This window comes from Ceratotherium simum, chromosome 8, assembly GCF_057802395.1.
Source record: "Ceratotherium simum simum isolate JZ-2026a chromosome 8, ASM5780239v1, whole genome shotgun sequence".
NCBI classification, from domain to species: Eukaryota; Metazoa; Chordata; class Mammalia; order Perissodactyla; family Rhinocerotidae; genus Ceratotherium; species Ceratotherium simum.
The window spans coordinates 72820370-72842948 of record NC_141907.1 but is presented as its reverse complement, the minus strand read 5'-3'; the positions used below and the strand labels follow the sequence as shown (position 1 = coordinate 72842948).

The 22579-nt window shown below is 41.3% G+C and overlaps 1 protein-coding gene across 10 annotated transcripts in view; it reads left to right on the top strand.

The window, feature by feature from the left end:
* The window catches only part of FAM13A (family with sequence similarity 13 member A), a 346516-nt gene extending 337993 nt beyond the window's left edge, over positions 1–8523 (top strand). For 7 of the 10 annotated variants that reach the window (XM_087434589.1, XM_087434588.1, XM_087434587.1 and 4 more), the window contains 4 exons: positions 735–931; positions 1505–1606; positions 1680–1751; positions 3874–8523. In XM_087434589.1, coding sequence (XP_087290715.1) covers positions 735–931; positions 1505–1606; positions 1680–1751; positions 3874–4000 — 498 coding nt within the window. In that variant the 3' untranslated portion in view covers positions 4001–8523. Of the gene's footprint in view, positions 1–734; positions 932–1504; positions 1607–1679; positions 1752–3873 lie in introns of those variants that run through there. The other 3 variants (XM_087434590.1, XM_087434586.1, XR_015552950.1) reach the window with 2 other exon arrangements.
* Positions 8524–22579: the final 14056 nt, after the last annotated feature.

Sequence of the window (22579 nt, the reverse complement as noted above, 5' to 3'; positions counted from 1 at the left end):
TAACTTTAAATTGGCATTAAGCAGTTCTAATTTGACTTCATTCTTTTCCTAATTGCATTATCATCACGACAGAGAATATCATAGTTTTCTTAGAATCTTGGATGCTGAAAAATACAGCCATGGCCTTTGGAAGTTCTTTGAAAAAACTTAGAGTTTTATGATTCCAATCGTGGGAAGATAAATGTTTTGATCTTCTCAAAAGTTCCCTAAATTTTGTGCATCAAACAACCACACAATATTTTATAATCTCAACTCTTAAATATAAAGACTGTATTGTTCAATTTCTGAAAATGTTCATAGCTTAATAAAAAATATTTTCTGAGGTACACAAGTAATGGAATCCTTAAAGCACTGATTGCTGGTGGTGGATTTTGTTATGTATTGTCAGAGAGCTGGGAATTTTCAGATTCTCTTCCTTCATTTGATTTAGGGTATAAAATATGATGGTTGTTCCTTCCTACCCTCAGCCTTGATAACTGTTAATTGTGCTGTACATTCATTTTTTATAATTTTATAGTCTTTCTCTCTGTGGAGTGGCTGTGTTTACTGTTTGTGTTGTTTACTGTGTATAGATATTCTGTAATAGATCCACAATGTGCATGTGTGTTGCCAAGTATAGATATAGAAGAAACTATGGTATCTGGATAATTAAATGATTGTTATATGATACTTGCAATGAAAGAGTGCCAGAAAAAGTGGCCACATTTTTATTGGGGTTGCTCTGTTATCTCCAGGAAGAAGAAGAGTGCTCAGAAGATGACACCAATACAAAGCCAGACTTCACAGTCACTCTGAAGACTGATTTCAGTGCACGTTGCTTTCTGGACCAATTTGAAGATGATGCTGACGGGTTTATTTCCCCAATGGATGATAAAATGCCATCAAAGTGCAGCCAGGACACCGGGCTTTCAAATCTCCATGCTGCTTCAATGTATGTCATTTGGGTGGTGGTGTTGAAATGTTTTGGTGAAAATCACTTTATTAAATATTATTTTAGCTTTTGTATTTAAATAAATTGGCTGACAAAACCCAAGTGATTTACCTGGGGTGCATCGGCATGGATAAAACAGTGAATTTTTTTAACTTCTGGCTCAGTGTTTTTATATGCTTCCTCCCATGTTCTTCAAGGCAGCATCTGAGATCTTGCTTGAACAATCAGAAGGTCTCTGTAAATGGCGTTGTGTGGTTCTGTGCTCCACTGCTCATCACTTAACACTCACTGAGCACAGATGTCATCTCTTCCTTTCAAAGCAAAGTGTGACAAAGTGCCATGGGATTTCACAAGCCCTAAATAAGGAGCAGGAGCTCTGCAGGAGCCCGGAAGCCGTGTCTCTTGTCCGTCTGCTTGGGCTTCGTCTGTTCCTCCTGCCCCTCAGCTCCCTCAGTAGTTTTTGCTTTTATGTGCTTCCCCCTTGTCCACAACCCCTATCGAGTTGCATATTCATTACGTTTATAACAATTCGGATTTAACTCAAGTTTCTTGAACTGTTTCTGCCCCTCTTAGACCTGAACTCTTGGAACACCTCCAGGAAATGAGAGAAGAAAAGAAAAGGATTCGAAAGAAACTTCGTGATTTTGAAGACAATTTTTTCAGGCAAAATGGAAGGTAGTGCATGCTGTGTTTTCCTTCCCTTTCTCCCTCCCCCTCCACACACACGTCCTTCTTTTTTCTCTGTCAGGTCTGTGCAGTCCCTCCAGGTGGGATCCACTCTGCATCCTTCCTGTAACCTAGTCCCTGGGGTTGTGCGCAGGTGAGATGGTGAGGCGTGTGTGGTCCTGCAGGAAGATATGCTCCTGGGGCAGTACCCCGGACTGATGCAGATTCAGCTAACATTCATAAAACTAACCTGTCACATCAAATTCTAATCTAAAGTGAGCAACTGGAAGCTAAGTTTCCAGTTGACAGCACTGGTTTGTTTTTCTATGTTTTTTTTTTTTGTCTTAAACCGGAAGGAGAAATGAGGAAAGGAGAACTCTAAATCTTGCTGGGTTTTAAGCTCATTTTGAAAGCAAAGACGATGGTTGTCAAGTTTGAATAAAAATATACAAGAAGCAGTAGGCCCACCCGATGGATAGGGTCCCTGGAGAAAGTCTAAGGCATAGTGTGATCATCCTCAGAGAGCATTACACTGAGGAAGGTCTTCCCTGTTTGCGAGTGACTGCCCCAGAGCGTCTTACTCAAGTCACAGGATGAGACAAGGACAGAAGGTAGAACAAGGAATAGATTTGCATCTCTTACGTTGGAGTTCTTTTATTTTAAATTGATTTTGTTTTACTCCAAATTATTTAAACAGTATAAATATAGTTTCTCTTTAATTGCCCTTTCATACTTCTCAAAAGTATTGGGAAATAAAAAGCTTCATAAAAATTAACTTTGGCATTTAAAATGTGTTGTATTCCAATTTATTTCAATTATTGTATAAATTTATTTTTAGGATCTGTAATTTGCATCTGTCCTGTAATGACCTTATTAAGATTTATAAGTTTTTGTATCTAAATATTTGCTTTTCTTTCTCCATGCACTGCAGGACATTTAGAAAATATAGATAAACAGATAAAAGGGAATAACACCCAAAATAATAATAATACCCAAAGACAAACCAGGATTAATATTTTGATGTATTTCATTCCAATCTTCTTTCTAGGCATGTTTCTGATTTGTCTGCTTATCTTTTTTCCACATAATTATAGTCACATTATGCTCAGATAGGCTATAGAGGAGAAACTATATGTAATTATATAAACGTCACAAGTGTTAAGAAAGTATAATTGGGAATTAATCATCATCATACAAGTTTAAAACTCTGAGGGACTTCAGCTATCATAAAATCTGGTTCTGTCATTTCGTATCTGAGGCAAGGAAGCGCCTCAGAGGGCACGGCTGGGGTGTCAGATAGTCTGATTCCCACTGCCCTGTTCCCTTCACCACCCTCTGCTGAGAAGCCATCTAGAATCCTTTCCTTGAAGAAGTCAGGGCATGAATAAAATACGTTTATTTTTAGTTCATTGAACAAAATTAAATAAGCCCCATGCTCCCCCCTCTCCCATATTTGTTCTTTAATAAGAAGTCAAGGAAGCCTGGCATCTGAATGTGTGACGTGCACGTTTCCAAGTGAAATGAGAAGCAGGCCCGCCCTGCCCGACGGTTGAGAGCAGTGGCTGTGCAGTCAGCCTGATTTCCTGTTCCTGTCTCAGTGGGTGTAGGCTGTGGGTAATAGCATCATTTTATCAGGTTCCTGTGAGGTTATCTGAGATCATGGATACAGAGTAGCTAGCACAGTGCCTGACCCATAATAAGCTCCCAATTAATACTTGTGCATGTAAAAAGTATGAATATAAAATTACGCAGTAAATTGTAAAGGCTTATTAGTATTATATGATCCAATTGCTGAATTCCAAGGCTGATTTTATAATCACTAGGAGTATTAACTATCTGTTTTTGAAAAACCTGTAAATTATGGGTATACCAATTGCTAATTAGAAATTTAATGATTCATTAGATGAAATAACATTAAAAGTGAGAAATTATTAAGTATAAATAAACCATTTCAGTATATGGAGACTCTTAATGTGAATTCATATACACCAGCAGCAGAAAGAGAAAATTTCTATATTTCTTAGTCCTTCATATTCATTCTACGAGATGCCAGATTAACATAAAAACTCCGTCACGTGGTGCCTTTGCGGGGAAGCTGCCTTTTGCTGCTTGTCTAAACCCAGCTGCAGTCTGGATACCAAGTGACACTTGGCAGCACTGATTCTACAGGTGATAAACTACAAAGTTTCCACATGACGAGAATTCACCTGCTGAGCAGTAGCATCTAGGAGAGAGAGCAAATGATCCTCAGGCTCCTTTCCCTTTGTTTCCATTAGAAATGTCCAGAAGGAAGACCGCACTCCTATGGCTGAAGACTACAACGAATATAAGCACATAAAGGCAAAACTAAGGCTCTTGGAGGTGTTGATCAGCAAGAGAGACACTGATTCCAAGTCCATGTAAGGGCAGCCCCAGCCCTAGCCGAGGGGGCTGGGGACACGGAGTGAATTTGCCACCTGCCCCCCCGGGTAAATAGCAGCTCTGCGGAAACTGGAAGGCAGCCGTGGAGCTGGACCTGCAAAGCATGTAGCCCTTCTGCCTCCAGGCCGTTGGGATTGGCTCCAGTTTCCATCGCCTACCTTAGAAACCGCCCAGATGGAAGAAGGCAACTCACCCTGACTTAAGAATTTTGTAAGGGAAAGTCAGGATCCCTGCGTGCCTCCACGTGTGCACGCACCCACACACAGGCGCTGTAGTGGAAGTTTTACTAACACTAGCAGTGATGAATCACTACATTGAGACACACTCATCTACAGAGAATACACACTGTTCTTCCCTGGATAACTGAGAAGCATGAAACCATTCTCTGTCTAACTGTGATAAAAACAAGCTCAGGACTTCATTCTGTAGAGCGAACGTGCTGTGCAGGCCCGTGTTCTCTTTGGACCCAGTCAAGTGGGAACATGCATCGGAGCCCTGTTTGCTGCCATGGCCATTCTTGTGACCTTTCCCCAGAGCCGCACCTTTCCCCGCTCATGTGAACTGTTCCCCTTCAGCTCTCAGGTAGATGAAGCTGCATCTGCCCAGAATGGCAGGGCAAACATCTACTTGAAGGTGTGTTTCTTCAGGACTTCCTCAGCTGACAGGATTTTGATCCCTGACTAGGGCTGGATCATCTGTAGAGGACAGAGAGAATATAGCAGTAGCTATGTTAATGCTGATTTTTAAATCAGGTAACAGGGTGAAGAGCCTGGAGGATTCTTTGCTACACATTGACTGCACTTATCAGTCTCAGATTTTAACATCCAACACTAAGCGAGGACAGCTTGCCATGGCAAACTGTAGGGGGCTTAGTTTCATTTTGGCACTAGCCAGACATATAGGGTCTTGCTTTTAATTCCTAGCTTAAGTGTAGAGGATTGTGAGAGAGGGAGAAAGAGCCTGTGTTCTCAGCCTCCTGAGGACTTAGCAGAGTTTAATTTTTTTTTTAAAGGAAGCCTACACTAAAATCCCCTAACTGAGGGGTAAATGTAGCCCTCAGAGCTCAGCCCAAGGCAGAATCTAAAAGCACGCTCTTTTCAAGATCGTGTATAAAGAGAACAAATAATGGGGTATGGCCAATTATGATTATAATTTTTGCAAAGACTGTGTCACAAAGCTGTCCATATTAGACATTTTGGAGGGACCAGGAATTTAAGACACCAAATGATGCATCTCTGTAGTGTGCTGACGTCACTTTGTGATTTGTCCTTACTCTCTGAGGGTCTGTGTCTGCACTGAGGAAGGCGGGCTCTCATTCTGCCTGTCCATCCCAGGCCCACCTGTGTGCTTGGTGAGGTCGAGCACAGGTGTCTGCACACCAGCCACTGATGCCAAGAGAAGGCATTGAGCAGGCTCTGCCTTTTGAAGGTAACGTCGCAGGATGAACAGGACAGCAGGGATGCCCTCCTGTATGTTTTGAGACTTGCCTTCTTAAAGGGTACCATTTTGTTTTGTTTAATAATAAGAAGAAAATAAAGAGATTGTAAAACTCTACTGACTACTTGTCAGTTTCAAAAAAAAAATGGGTTCTTGAGAAACTGATCAGCTTGGATTTCTAGCAGCATTTTCCATTGCTGAAGTGAGAGAACAGCCTCTGTTAGCAGAAAATCATTTAAGTCAGGAGTAGGGGAAAAAGAATACCTTTAAGTTTGCTCTTAAAAATAATCATATAGAAGCATGAGCTATGTGTTGGAAATGCCCTGGTTTACTCCACACACTGAAAGACAGTACCTAATCCTCGTGAAAATATAGTTTGGTATTCTTTGCTCTACTGTTTACATTGCAGATCGCTATAATTTCAAGGAGTTATATTATAAATAAATGATGCACTTTAGAACCTTTTCTATTTTTGAAATCTGAACATGAATCATTCACATGACCAAAAATTGTATTTTTTAGAAAAAATACGTCTAGTCTGTCCTTTTTCAGTAATTATTCTCTTAAATAAGTTATAGTAGAAATCAGATCATTACCAGTTAACTTTTAAAGCACATCTACGAGTATTGTTTTGAAAATACTAATATGCTACAGAATTTAAAAAGAAAAACTATATAAATGAGAAGCTACTAAATGTTGCGAAATCTATTGTTTTTGCCAAAGTTAAATTAAGTAAAAGATTCGTTCAGGAATCCACATTCAAATTTGTATGATTGAATAAAAGAAAACACCAAGTTATAGTAAAATAAATTGTGTACGGAATGTCGTGTTTTCCTTTGTAATTTCTAATGATCTATATACTTCATAGAATGGCGCCCAGATTAAGCGGGGAAGCCCTGTTTACACTAGATCCTATCTAAAGACATGTTAGTCAGTAGGTTCTGGCTTTGCCAAAAATGCTGAGACAAATTTGTTTCCACAGCAACCATTTCTGCAGCCCAGGGTCTCAAGGCCCCAGAGGCAGTGTCTTAATTGGCTTCACACAGAACTCTCTGGACTGGGCTTTTTCCTTTGCGCTCTTGGGAATGTGTGTGTTTATTAGCACATGCCAACAAAATAAATGTCAAGGGTTATTTAATAACAATGCTAAGTAAAGGTGAAGCATGAATAAACTTGATTGTCTGATTGTAAGAACCAGAGATAGCAGAGGCTTGTAATTTTCACTAGCATTTGCTTTGACGGTGTTCAGTCTGAAGTAAACATTGAAATAGATGTTTATATTAGGCATGGAATCATTACTGCATTTCATCTTTGAGTCATTTAGTCCGGATTTCACTTTTTAGACATGTTTGTGCAAGGTGTAGGATAAGGGCCTGCTTAGAAGTTTCTCAAGACAGCTGAAGTTTGTCTTGCGCTGGGAGAAGAAAGCTCACATAATCTCAGTGATCTCCCGATTCAGGGAAAATTTCCGTGAAAGAGCAAGTCAAATTTCAGACTGGAGAACTAATTTTTTTTTTTAGTTGCTAGCTATACTGCATTGCAAGCTAATAATTAGATTTCTTCCCTTTGGTTGCCAGTTTGGAGTCAAAAGATTATTATTTATTGCCAAGGCAGGGATCAGTGATGTCTCTATTCGCAACACCAGTGTAATTTTTGCTTTGTCTGCCTCTGATGCAATGCTTTCGTGGTGGCAGAAGAGCCTAATGTAGGGTGTGCCTGCTCCCCAGTGTGGCATTTCTACCTGGACCAATGCTTCAGGGCTGTGCTTGTGTCATAAATATTGCACTGAGATGGCTTGAGGCCAGCGGTCTTGGAGGCCCTGAGGGCCAAGCGCTTATTAATGTGGTTGAGCTTGAAATTCCTTATAAGTTGAATATTTAGGTTTATTAACAGAATCAAGGGGCGGCCATGGGTGCCAATTAATTTGGTTCTTTCTGGGGCTGCCCAGTTCTCAGTAGACAGAATTGGGTCCAGTCTCCAGAACTGATCACAGATTTACAAGGAAAATCAAATTTTAAAGTTTGTTGATTAACTTTATTTAAAGACAATCTAGTAACGAAGATGCCATTTTTCTTAATGGTGACACCTTCCTACTTTTGATGGTACATTTATAGTTGAACGCCATACACACACTATTAACTGCTTTGTGAAAAGTTGGTTGTAGAGTAAATTGTATTTTGCTTTCAAGAGAGCTTCCTGACACATTGCTTCCTGGGTTTTTTTCCCCCTAGGTGGGGAGAGGTGGTTTCTGCACCAAGATCCACACTCCTTGATGTTCTTTTTCAGTATTCACATGGTTACATCAATAGGGAGGGACAAAACTACTAAAATGTGAAGCAGTGTTTCCTCTGAAGCCCATGTGTTTGGCAGAACCCAGAATGTACTTTCCTTTTATTAATTCCCTTTTATTTTTTTCCCCACTTGACCCTCAAAATGTACCGAAGAGCACATTTTGTCAAAAGACTGTCCAAACATTTTCAAATATTTATATATTCAAATTGTGTATACTGGCACTTCTTCACATGGCAGCCAACATGGCAACCTCCAAACAAGAGTGAGCTGTGTGTCGGGCCCTGCACTGCGGCACTGGCCACGTTCCTGAGTAGAGATTGTGCCCCTGTGGGCATCTGCGTTCTTCCGCCACGACCCTTCTAATAGATGTATGCAGATAGGCTGAGATGGATTAAGGATTTGCACACTGGTGTGTGTAAAATGAAATCTGTACATCCACAACTTCATATTGCAGTGAAGCTGCAGTTATGTCTCTAGAGAATCTCATTTTGCCTGGAATCCGGCAAGTTGTGGTTCTGTGCAGGGCTCGAGAAGTCGGTTTGGCAGGTCTAATTCTCCATCTGAAAGCACCTATACGGTCATGAAACTCTCCACAAGTGGACACACTTTTAGTAAATAATATGGGCCCAGAACAATGTTTACATGACATGTAAGCAGAAAGTATTTGAAATTACGGTTGTCCTTTTTTAAAATGTAAACTGAATGAAAAATGTTATGTACATTTTAGTACATGACTGTATTTTGTATAAACTTAAATAAAATATTTTTAATTGTGACTGTTCTGAAATTTTTGACAGCGTCAGGAACGTATGACCGAGCCACCTGTGGGGTCTGACCTTTCCCTTCGGTAGGAATCGAGCTGCTCCCTGGGCTCCTCAGAAGCCCCATGAGGATTAAAGTTTTGTTCTTCTGTCTTCAGGGAGGGCACTGGAAGGTGAAGCAAACTGGGTACAGGTTAGGCATGCCTGTGGTTGTAGGGAGAAAAATGGGCTTGTGCTCTATGCTCAGCTGCCTTTAAAACAATTTATGGGCAGGGCTGAAGGGGTGCAGAAACAAAGGCATTAAGAAAAAAAAAATTTAAGTACATTTCCAAAGTCTATGAGGCCATCAGAGGTAAGTACATTAGCCATTTACTGTTCTGAAGCTAGTAAGGCCAGCAGGAAACTGACTTGGGAGAAAAGGCTCATTTCAGTTGTGTGAAGTGAGCACCTCACCATTTGTGTCACCTGTCACATCCCAGGCGCTCCCTCCCCAAGCCTTCAACAGCCTCCAGAGAAGGGCAGTCGTAGTTCAGTGCCCCAGCATGCAGCACAGGACACACCACCTGATGGATAGGTGGGCAGTTCTTTAAACTGCACGTTCTTTAAATGTTATGTATGCTCTGAGTGACAAAAGTGTTTACTTATGTATTTAATCTGAAATTAGAAAAAAAAAAGGCTTTGGTGTAAGGACCCTGTCCTAGTGCTGACACCATTCATTCTGACACCTCACCATTCTGAGATCTGCCTCTCGGAGAACAAAGACCCAGCACTGGTAACGATGGCGCAGTTTGATGCCATTCTGCCAAAACTGAAGCTTACCCTGAATAATTCAACTTTTGAAACACTGAGTCCAAAGTAATAAAATTTAGGCAGAAGTGGCAGGCAGCATTTAGTGACTCCATTTTCTTTTTTTTTTTTTTTTGCTGAGGGAGATTGGCCCTAAGCTAACATCTGTTGCCAATCCTCCTCTTTTTGCTTAAGGAAGATTGTTGCTGAGCTAACATCTGTGCCAGTCTTTCCTCTATTTTGTATGTGGGTCACTGGCACAGCATGGCTTGAGTGGCGTAGGTCCACGCCTGGGATCTGAACCCACAAACCCCAGGCCGCTAAAGCAGAGCATGCCGAACTTAACCACTACGCCACTGGGCCAGCCCCTCCATTTTCTTACATCGTGTTTTGATGTTGCCCCTATGAGGGACCAGAAAGTGATGCTAGCCCAATACACCAGGTTCTACAGCCTGTTACAAAGCCCCATGGTCCTCTGAACCCCCACCCCCGCCCCCAGCAAATGTTTTTGCTCCTAGTTCTATCATAGTTTGCAGTCCTGTGGACTACCTGAATGGGAATTTCAGAATGGGGACCTACGCATGGTGGAGGAGGTTGAGAGGGAGAAACAGTCACTTTGAATCCTTTCAATGGCCTCATTATTACCTCTTCTAGAAATGGATTCTGAATCTTGTAAGACAAAATATATCCGAGTTATCCCTAAACTGGGTCAGCTTATCAAGGCTATATATACACAGTAGAATTTCATATTCAGTGAAAGCCAAAAGTCAAAATTCCCAAATGCATTTTTAGAATCCTGGCTGGCAGGCAGGCAAATGGAGTTTGGCAGGAACTGGGGCTGTTGACAGCTTGGTTCTCACTTTTCCTCTCCAGCGACAGGGCTCATATATACCAGTGGGTGGCTCCGTGTTGTGCAGCGTCTGCCCAGGCAGCGTGGCCCAAAGTGAAACCAGCATGAACTGAGTCTCTGGGACCACTCGGACCTCCGTGTTCCAGTTGGGCCCACGTGTGTATAAATTATATGTTACTGTGAATTCTGAAAGTCATGACGTTTTAGATATTTGAATTTTTCTTTAATTTCTCAAAAGCAATTCAAAAATGCTCAGAAATCCTTGTCATGCTTCTGGTTCTACAGCTTTGAGTACTTCTTGGTAAGATATTTTGAGACATTGTGATTTTTCTGTAACTGTTACTTTTAAAGAATTTAAAACTACTGGACAAGATTAGACAAAGGGGAGGGAAGGAAGGGAGACAGTGAAGTATATATTCCTCTCTGAAGGCAGAAAGCAGTGCTTCTCAAACTTGAACATGCGTGTAATTGGGGGTCTTGTGGTACAGTATCCCTGGCGGGGGACGGGGGTAGAGCCGATGTTCTGCATTTCTGACAAGCTTCCAGGTGCTGCCATGCTGCTGGTCCAAGGACCTCACTTTCAGTAGAAGGTGCAGACTGCATCCTGGGTATTTGTGAGAATGAGCAGCTCCAATCAATTCAAAATCCTAAGTTAACAGAGACCAGCACGTTTGACAACGTCAGCGGAGGCCAAATGCTGCTCGATGTTTAAGGCCCAGACAGCAGGCAGATGGCTAAGCGCCACGATCTGGGAACATCACTTACCCTCCCTAAGTCTCTGATTCTTTATCTGAAAAATGGGAATAATCATAGTGTCTCCCTTATGGGGTTGTTATGGGAGTTTACTTGCATGAACATAAAGTGAGCACACAATAAATCTTCGGTAAATGATGGTGGTAGGTTGTTATCAGCACTGAGACAAAGATTCTTTCTATGCTCAAGTCCAACAAGACATTGTGAATGGCTGCAGAAAGGAAGTGTAGTCCCCCCCCATCACCCTCCTCACCCTCTGATTCCTAAAACAGAATGCACCTCTAGCACTTTAGCACACATTAGTGCTAACCGGGTAAGCAAGATTTTACGGGAACACTGACCCACTCTTTTGTGACGACTGGTATTCTCCGGCCAATCTCACAAACCTGTGTGCGGCTTTCTCAGAAAGATCTATGCTTGTTAAATTCCTTCCCTCACAGAGCAGGGCAAACTCCTCTAAGTCTACTTCTCCTCAGAACATTTTGGGAGGTCCACATCTGCTCAGACATGTACTAAAAAGAATTAACTGTCTGAGACGGCAGCTGAGACCAACATGGGAATGCCCAAGTTCTGTGGAGTGAAGGAAGAGAATAACCTTTGAACTGATTTCTAGGCCACTTGGTGTCCTGAAATTTGTCTCAGGGTATATTTTTAAACAACTAAAAATGCAGCGTACCCTAGGAAGAGAGTTGCGCCGATTTTGGGAAGCTCCTAAGTAGCATATTAAATCTCATCAAGCCTGTGGGCAAGGTTGAGACCGGGCGATTACCTGGGGTCCTTCACTCTCATCAGCCTCAAGGGGGCAAACTGCTCAGGCCAGCAACAGGGCAAACTCTGGGTTCACAAGATTTCACAGTCTCATTGAATGCGGCCCTGCCCCACCCCCATTACCTAGAAATTCAGAAACTCCGGGTTTCTCCCAACAATCGGCCAGTGACTTGAACTTGCGAGTCCTTGAGCCTGCTTCACAAACATCTGAGCTCCTGAGAATGCCCAGGCACGAAAGGTCAGAAGACCCATTTTTAACAAGAAACTCTTGGCAGTGGCAGGACAGTCCTGCTGGGACCACGAGCCAGCACCTAGTTGGCACTTGCTGTTGACCTTTGCCCTCAAGAGTTCCAGCCTCTTATGACACCATGGGGGAATGGGGTTATTTCTGAATCTGCTCCTTGGCTTTCTTTTTCTCCTAATCCTAAAGAAAAGGCAACCAGGAAGGACTAATCTGGTTTACTGTTTGCCTTTATCAGGGCGGTGGGGAGGGGGCAGGGGGACAGGGGTGTGTGTGTGGGAGAGAATTCTTATTTGAATTTCTCATGGAGGTTCAACACCAATAGAGCTGAATCAACAATTACCACAGACTATGTCCAAGTCCCCTGGGATTAGGCCCAGGAAAATCAGCTTTTAAAGGATCTGAAGACCATGTGACTGTGCACCCTACCAGGCGTCCAGCCCCTCTTGGGAGGAAAAAAAAAAGCTGACATCTGAACTAATTTTTCCCGTACTACAGAGGGGTACACACTCCATTACTTCTGGAAGGAAATAAAGCGCCAAAGCTTGGACTAGCTAATCCGTGGGAGAGGCTGTTATTAATACAGATCCAAACAGTCTGCCCACAGTGGGGTGGATACCTCCTCCAGCACCTATTCTATTGCATATCCTGGCTTCTCACTGCACAAGTAAAGGGCATTCCAGATGGAAACCCAAATCCACACCTGACTCTGTGTGGGCAAGCAGCTTCTACCTGCCTTTGAGCCAGTCTGGGTTAGCATCCCAAAGCAGAGAGTTATAGTCAGAGATCAACATTTGCCACACCCTTCAACAGGACTCTGCTCTCCTGAGGGTAACTAACCCCTCTTTACCAAGAACTTGAGTTGGAAAGGCACGATGGGAGGTTCTGTGTCACTTCCAACTGGAGGACTCCCTTGGTCTAATCCACAGGAGAATTTTCACTTTGAAGACACGAGGACCTGCTCATTCCTCTTCTTCCTTATCGCAAGCTCCTACTCAGCTTTGTGAGACCTGTTTCCTGAGATAAGGCTGCAGGTGGAGCCCGCCAATGGCTCCTATCAACGGTCCACGAAGGCATCTCTTAAAAATGCAAAATTCACAAACCAGAAAACTCATACTCAAGCAACCTGGGCTACCAACAAAGTTAAGCTTATCAAAGGCAACACGGGCATATCATGTTCTTGGATATTTTAGAGACTTAACAACTGGTTTAAAATCTGCTTGGTTCCATTTTTAAGAGCCAAAGAAAACTGGAGACAACCAACACTTACATTTCTTTTTACAAGGAAATAATAAAATTCTGCAGATGAGCTTTGATTTTATTTACTTTTTCTTCCTAACCCTAACACAAAATATTCTCTTCAGTGGGTTTCACCTCAAACCTATCTTGGTATTCTATCGCATGCCCTCCCTCATCCCACCTTTACCTCTATCATCTAGTTCACTGATTTGACTAATTCATTTTCTTTTATTTATTTTTCCAGTTTTATTGCGCTATAATTAACATATAACACTGAGTAAGTTTTTAAGGTGTACAACGTGTTGATTTAAAACACATATATTGTAAAACAATTACCACCATAGAGTTAGCTAACAACTCCATTGTGTCACAGAATTATCATTTCCTTTTTGTGGTGAGAACATTTAAGATCTACTCTCTCAGCAACTTTCAAGGATATAATACAGTCTTATTAACTATAATTACTATGCTGTTCATCACATCCCCAGAATTTATTTGTCTTATAACTGGAAGTTTGTACCCTTTGACCAACATCTCCCCATTTCCCCCCACGGTCCAGCCCCTTGTAACCACCATTCTACTCTGTTTCTATGAGTTAGGCTTTTTAGATTCCACATACAAGTGAGATCATACAGTATTAATCTTTCTGTCTGACTTATTTCACTTAGTATAATGCTGTCAGGGTCCATCCATGTTGTCACAAATGGCAGGATTTCCTTCTTTCTCATGGCTGAAAAACATTCCATTGTCTATATATACCACATCTGCTTTATACATTCATCCATCAACTGACACTTATGTTGTTTCCATATCTTGGCTATTGTGAATAATGCTACAATGAATATGGGAGTACAGATATCTCTTCAAGATCCTGATTTCATTTCCTTTGGATATATATCCAGAAGTGGGATTGCTGGGTCATATGGTAATTCTGTTTTTAATTTTTTGAGGAACCTCCATACTGTTTTCCATAGTGGCTGCACCAATTTACACTCCCACCAACAGTGCACAAGGTTCCCTTTTCTTCACATCCTTGCCAACACTTACCTCTTGTCTTTTTGATGACAGCCATTCTAACAGCTGTGAAGTCATATTTCATTGTGGTTTTGATTTGTATTTCCCTAATATTTAGTGATGTCAAGCACCTTTTCATTTACCTGTTGGCCATTCATATGTCTTATTTGGAAAAATGCCTATTCAGTTCCTCTGCCCATTTTTTAATCAGATTGAGAATTTTTTTTGCTATTGAGTTGAGTTCTTTATATATTTTGGATATTAACTGCTTATCAGATATATGATTTGCAAATATTTTCTCCCATTCTGTAGGTTGATTGTAGGTTGATTTTGTTGATTCTTTTGTTGTGCAAGAGCTTCTTAGTTTGATGTAGTCCCACTTATTAATTTTTGCTTTTGTTGCTAGAGCTTTTGGTGTCATAGCCAAAAAATCATTGCCAAGACCAATGTCAAGAAGCTTACTCTCTCTGTTTTCTCCTAGGAGTTTTACAGTATTAGGTCTTATAAATTTGTCTTTAATCTATTTCGAGTTAATTTTTGTGAATGGTGTAAGATAGGGGTCCAATTTTATTCTTTTGCAGTTTTCCCAACATCATTTATGAAAGAGACAATCCTTTCCCTATTGAGTATTCTTGGCTCCATGTCAAATATTAGTTGACTATATATGCGAAGGTTTATTTCTGGGCTCTTGATTCTGTTTCATTGGTCTATGTATATATTTTTATGCCAGTACCATATTGTATTAACTACTATAGCTGTGTAGTATAGTTTGCAATAGGAAGTGTGATGCCTCCAATTTATTCTTCTTTCTCAGGATTACTTTGGCTATTCAGGGTCTTTTGTGGTTCCATACAAAGTTTAGGATTATTTTTTCTATTTCTGTGAAAAATACCATTGGAATTTTGATAGGGATTGCATCGAGTCTATAGATGGCTTTGGTAAATATGGACATTTTAACAATATTAACTCCTCTGATCCATAAACATAAATATCTTTCCATTTCTTTGTGTCTTCAGTTTTTTCATCGAAGTCTTATAGTTTTAAGTGTACAGGTCTTTCACTTCTTTGGTTAAATTTATTCCTAAGTATTTTATTGTTTTTGATGCTAATGTCAATGGAATTGTTTTATTTCTTTTTCAAATATTTCATTATTAAGTGTATAGAAACACAACTGATTTCTGTATGTTGATTTTGTGTCCTGTAACTTTACTGAATTCATTGATTAGTTCTAACTTTTTTTGGTGGAGTTGTTAGGATTTTCTATATATAAGCTCATATCATCTGCAAACAAACACAATTTTACTTCTTCCTTTCTGATTTAGATGCCTTTTATTTTTTCCTTGCCTGATTGCTCTGTCTAGGACATCTAGTACTATGTCGAATGGGAGGGATGAGAGTGTGCACCCTTGTCCTGTTCCTGATCTTAGAGGAAAAGCTTTCAACCTTTCATTGTTGAGTATGATATTAGCGCTGGGCTTATCATATATGGGCTTTATTATGATGAGGTATGTTTCTTCTATACCCACTTTGTTGAGTTTTTATCATGAACGGATGTTGCATTTTGTCAAATGCTTTTTCTGCATCTATTGAGATGATCATGATTTTTATCTTTCATTCTATTAATGTGGTGTATCGGATTTGTTGATTTACATACATTGAACTATCCCTGCATTCTAAGGATAAACTCTGCTTGACCATGGTGTCTGATCATTTTAATGTGCTGTTGAATTCAACTTGCTAATACTTCCTTGAGAATTTTTGCATCTATATTCATCAGAGATATTGGTCTGTAGTTTTCTTTCCTATTTGTGTCCTTATCTAGCTTTGGTATCAGGGTAATGCTGGCTTCATAAAAGTGTTCCCTCCTTTTCCATTTTTGGAAAAGTTTGAGAAGGATTGTCTTTAATTCTTCTTTAAATGTTTCATAAAAAATTCACCAGTGAAACCATCAGGTCCTGGGCTTTCCTGGGCTTTTCTTATTGGGAAATTTTGATTACTGATTCAATCTCCTTCCTGGTTATTGGTCTGTTCAGATTTTCTATTTCTTCATGATTCAGTCTTCTTGGTAGGTTGTATGTTTCTAGGACTTGATCAATTTCTTCTAGGTTATCCAATTTGTTGGTATATAATTGTTCATAATGGTCTCTTATGATCCTTTGTATTTCTGTGGTATCAGTTGTAATGTCTCCTCTTTCATTTATGTTATTTATTTGAGTCTTCTCTCTTTCTTTTCTTAGTCTAATTAAAGGTTTGTCAATTTTATCTTTTCAAAAAACCAGCTCTTAATTTCCTTGGCATTGATCTTTTCTATAGTTTATCTGTTCTCTATTTCATTTGTTTCTGCTGTCTCATCTTTGTTATTTCCTTCCTTCTGATAACTTTGGGCTTAGTTTGTTCTTTTTCTAGTTCCTTGAGGTGTAAAGTTAAGTTGTTTTGAGATCTTTCTTTTTTCTTAATGTAGACATTTATTGGTATAAACTTCTCTTAAAACTGCTTTTGCTGCATCCCATAGGTTTTGGTATGTTGTGTTTCCATTTTCGTTTGATTCAAGATATTTTTTTATTTCCCTTTTGATTTTGTTTGACCCGTTGGTTGTTCAGGAGTGTGTTGTTTAACTTCCACATATTTGAGAATTCTCCAGCTTTCTTTCTGCTATTGAGTTCTAATTTCATACTAGTGGTTGGAAAAGATACTTGGTATGATTTCAGTCTTCTTAAATTTGCTAAGACTTGTTTTGTGACCCATCATATGATCTATCTTGAAGAATGTTCCATGTGCATTTGAGAAGAATGTGTGTTCTGTTGTTGTTGGATGTAATGTTCTATATCTATCTGTTTGGCCCATTTGGTCTCAAGTATGGTTCAAGTCCAATGTTTCTTTTTGATTTTCTGTCTGGATGATCTATCCATTGTTAAAAGTAGGATATTGAAATACTCTACAATTATTATATTATTGTCTATTTCTCTCTTCAGATCTGTTAGTATTTTAATATATTTGGTGCCCCAATGTTGTTCTATCTTCTTGATGAATTGACCATTTTGTTATTATATAATGACCTTGTCTCTTGTTACCATTTTTGGCTTAAAGTCTATTTTGTCTGATAAAAGTATATCTACCCCGGGTCTCTTTTGGTTTTTACTTGCATGAATATCTTTTCCCATCCCTTCACTTTGAGCCTATGTTTGTTCTTAAAGCTGAAGTGAGTCTCTTGTAGTTAGCATATAGTTGTCTTTTTTTTTTTTTTCCCTGTCCAGCCACTCTCTGTCTTTGAGAATTCAGTTTATTTACATTTAGAGTATTATTGATAGATAAGGACTTACTAATGCCATCTTATTGTTTCCTGACTATTTAGTAGTTCCTTTGTTCCTTTCTTCCTCTCTTGCTGCCTTCCTTTGTGAATTAATGACTTTCCATAGTGGAATGCTTTGATTCTCTTCTCTTTATCTTTTGTGAGTCTACTATATGTTTTTGCTTTGTGGTTACCATGAGGCTTACATAAAACATCTTATATAACACTATTTTATGCTGATAACAATTTAACTCTGATCACATACAAAAATTCTACCCTTTTATGTTTTTGATGTCACAATTTACATCTTTTTATATTGTGTATCCATTAACAAATTATTGTAGCTATAACTATTTTTAACACTTTTGTCCTTTAACTTTTACGCTAGAGTTAAGTGGTTAACACACCACATTACAGTATTGGAGTATTCTGAATCTGACTATATACTTATCTTAACCAGTGTGTTGTGTATTTTCTTATATTTTCATGTTACTAGTTAGTGTCCTCTCATTTCAGCTTGAAGAACTCCTTTCAGCATTTCTTATAAGTCCAATCTAGTGGTTATAAACTCCCTCAGCTTCTGTTAGGAAAGGTCTTTATCTCATCTTTATTTCTGAAGGACAACTTTGCTGGGTGAAGTATTCTTGGTTGGCAGGTTTTCTTCTTTCAATACTTTGAATATATCATCCCATTCTCTCCCGGCCTACAAGGTCTCTGCTGGGAAATCTGCTGATAGATGGAGGTTCCCTTGTTTGAAATAATTTTTTTTTCTCTTGCTGCTTTAAAATTCTTTGTTTTTGATTTTAGACAATTTTATCATGTGACTTGAAGAAGATCATTTTAGATTGAAATTTTGGAGTGACCTATTACTTTCATGAATTTAGATGTGCAAATCTCTCCCAAGTTTGAGAAGTTCTCAGCCAGTACTTCTTTAAATAAGCTTTCTACCCCTTTCTCCCTCTCTTCTTCTGTGACTCCAATGATGTGTGCATTGTTTCCTTTAATGTGTCCCATAAGTCCTGTAGGTGTTCTTCATTCCTTTTTCTTTTCGCTCCTCTAATTGAATAAATTCAATTTCAGTCTGTCTTTAAGCTCACTGATTCTTCTGCTTGTTCAAGTTTGATGTTAAAGCTGTCTATTGAATTCTTCGGCTCAGTCGTATTCTTCAACTCCAAAGTTTGTTTCTTTTGTATGTTTTCTATCTCTTTGTTGTATGTCTTATTTGGTTTTGTATTATTTCCCAGATATCATTAGGTTGTTTGTGTTCTCTTGTAGCTCTCTGAGCATCTTGAGAACAATTATTTTGAATTCTTTGTCAAGCAATTCCTGCATCTCCATTTCTTTGGGGCCATTTACTGGAGATTTACTGTATTCCATTGGTGCAGCCATGTTTCCCTGATTCTTTGTGATCCCTGTAGCCCTGTGTAGGTTTCTGTGCATATGAAGAAGTAGTCACCTCTTCCAGACTTTACGGGCTAACTTTGGTAAGTGAAGACTTTCACCTGAGGTTGGGGGCATGCTACAACGTGCTGTGACCCCAGATCTAGTGGTGCAGGGTGCCAAGTGCAGGGGCTTGTGGTGGCAACAGGTCCAGGGGGTTATGACGTCTCCTTGGCTCAGGTTGCTGGGGTCCACAGCTTCAACAACTGTGTGATCCTTGATGAGCACTGTGGGGAGTCTGCAGAGGCTTCAGTGGCTGTTGGGGTCCTCAGTGACACCTCCCGGTCCAGCGGCTAGGAACCAGCACAGGCATCAGTGGTAGCCAGAGCCAGTGGTGTGCACATACTTGGCTGCAGGGGCCAGCTACAGTTGCTCATGTAGTGGCAGGTGCCAGTTGCAGACACACACATAGTGGTGAGTGCCAGGGCAGGCAGCCAGGGCTGGGGCCAAACGCGGGCACCCTGCCAGCTGCAGGGGGCACCGGCTGTTCATGTGCACCACCATGGCTGCTGGGTCTTGCCATGGGCACATGGCAGTGGAGGCTGGTGACAAGGATCAGGCCAGGACGTGCAGGTGCACAGCAGAAGCAGCTAGCTACAGGTAAGCACAATGATGCAGGCCAATGACAGAAAACAGGACCTGATATGGGCCCTCAAGCAGCTGTGGGGGCCCTGGCTGTTGGCATGCTCTCCTGTGGCTACACAGTCCCCACTATGTTTGTGCACAGTGATGGCGATCAGTGACAGGTGTCAGTCTGGCAGTGTGCAAATGCACAGCTGGAGGGGCTACCCCAACTGCACACATGGTGGTGGGGGTCAGCTGTGGGGGTCTAGGCTGGCGTCTTGCACTTGTGCAGCCACAGAGGCCTGGGCTGGCTGCCAGTGCAGTTCCTGGGCTCCAGCAGGGGCCAGAGGGAGGGGCAGGGGGAGGGAGGAGATAGGGACTCAGGTGGCTGATGTTAGTGAATGAACTACCTGTAGGGCGAAAGCTGGTGAAATCTGCAGGGGGTCCATGGCAGCTGTGCGATCTGTTGGTTTCTTCAGTGTTGAAAGCTGCTGGATTTGTCTGCAGAGCAGGTCACTGGGAACCACAGTTGCTCCCTCCATGTGCCTGTTTCTCATAGCCCCTGCCTTTCTTCCTTGGTCCTAGCCATGTCGACATGTCTCAGCTTTGCCAGTCTCTGGGTGTGGGGTGAACCCAAAGTGGGACCTTCATGCAGTGCCCTGAAAGGCTGGGGAAGCTGGTTGCTCAGCCCACTCCTCCTTTCCTGGCAAGGGGATCTCTTTCTAGCTGGGAAGCTCCCTCTCCCTCTTGGTGCTGAGCAGTGCTGGCTTGGGGGATGGGATGATACAGGCAAAATGAAGCTGTCTCCTTCTCTTTTTGTACAGTTATTCTTAGGTTTTTTGTTCCACTGTGTTGCTAAAGTTTCTTAAGTGGACTCTAGAGCTCTCTCAGAGCTGTTTTTGTTCATAGATAACTGTCTAACTACTGATCTTTGTGAGGGCATGGAGGCTGGGGTCTCCTACGCTGCCATTTTGGTGACGTCACCTCCTGTCCTGTATCAGGAACAGCCAGATGGAAGAGCTGCGTAGGGCAAGGTAGTGGGAAGGGGCACAGCGCTTCAGCGCCCTCTCCGGGAGACCCACTCTCCCAGCACCTCCACACATCCACCAACCTGGAAAACTATCTGACCATAAATTCCAAACTATGGTTCTGGGAGAAGCTAAGTTACTAAGCTCCCCACGCACACACTCCTGCCATAAGATAGGGGATTCAGTAGAAAAGTAAAATTGGGAAATGCTACACACTCTATTCCCCTTAGAGATTCACAAAGCTAAGAGGTCTTGCAACAAAGTTTAACTTGCTTTAACCCAGAGATAACCTAAACTTATATAAATACAAACCTTTTTCCTCTTCATAAAATGTTTTTCCATGGGAAATTCTGCCCTCTGCCAACCACTGAGGCCTCAATGCCCACTTATTCCTACTTCTGAGAACACAGCCACTTGCTGAGGAAGGGTCAACCTGCGTGATGGTCTCCAGGACCCGTGGAGCGGCCTAACGACCCGCCTGCTAAGAGGACCTTCACTTTACCCTCTGACGCCGAGACTGTGAAGCAGAGCTGCCCGGGAGGGCACAGAATATCTGCACTCCAAGTCTAGCCAGGGGCAAAGCCGTGAATCCCAGGACTTACTAAAAGCCTGTTGTGCTAAACGCGATGTGGGCTCCTGGATTGGCCCCTGGAACAGAAAAAGGAGGTCAGTGGAAAAACTGGTAAAATCCAAAGTCTTGAGTTGAGTTAATAGTAATGTACCAGTGTTGGCTCTTTAGTTTTGATAAATGTAGCATATAAATGTAAGATGTTAACATCAGGGGAAACTGAATGAGGGATATATAAGAACTCACTGTATTATCTTTACTACTTTTCCATACATATAAAATTATTGAAAAATAGAAAGTTTATTTAAAAAGAAAAAAGTCTATGGAAAAAAATTCTACAGAGAGGGATCCCCTGCAGGGTATGAAGTCCAGGCCTCTCTGTTTTGCAAAGGGGCACTGTTGGCATCTTGGGCAGGATAAAGAGGGACTGTCCTACACAACATGGAAGCATCCTTGGCCCCTGACAACTAAATGCCAACAGAGATCCCCGCCAGGCAGTGATACCCAATTCCACTTGAGACCCACTTACAGACGACATGAGAACTGCACACCTGATTGGTACTTTAGTCCCACAATTAGAGAACTGCCTTACTGAATGCACATGGGCAGCAAAACAAAACTCACTGTGATGTCTCCGCAGGTGTGTGGTCAAGGAGGTTACCTGCCACATCGCAATATCCCTTTTTATTTGCCGACAAAGCAGCCTCATCTCTAGCCGCCCATCTGTAGTCAAATCTGCTACCATCTCTAGCACCTGGGCCTAATACAGTTAATGGCCAAGTCCAGGTCCCACCACTTTGGGACGGTGAACAAGTTATTTTCTCTAAACACCCATTTCTTCATGTGAAACATTTGAATAACAGTGGTAATCATAGTTACTGACGGCTTGTTATATGCTAGGTACTGTTCTATGTGCTTTCCGTGAATTAATTCATTTAATTCTCATAACAATTCCATGATGCAGGCACTATATCTATTCCCGTTTTAAGTAGGAAGAAAATGAGGTACAGAGAGGTTAAGAAACCTGCCCAAGGCCACACAACTAGTAAGTAGTAGAGCCAGGAAGCCAGTGGTGGCAATTAAACTGGATGGTGCATAGCAAAGGCTTGGTGCAGGGTCTGGCACACAGCACACAATGTGTGGTAGTTGTTATTACGGTCAAAACTTTGGCATCCCTTTCCGTGAGTCAATCTTAGACGAAGCTTGAGTTTCTTACTGCTGCAGCAGAAAGGCCCAAACACTTGTTCTCTCTGGTTCAATGTCAAACTATGACCCGAGTCCCTCCTAAGACTTCAGTAAGGCTGGCCACTCTGTCATCGTGATTCTTGCATGTCTGGTCTCACAGGTTGGCAAATCTTTTTTTGTGAAGGGCCAGATATTAATATGTGAGGCTTTTTAGGCCATACAATTCTTGCGACATGCCCTTCATTTTTTATGTTCAACCCTTTTAAAAATGTAAAGCCCATTTTAGCTCCTGGGCTATAGTTTGCCAACCCTTGCTCTCCAGGATTATTAACAGAAAACCATTCAA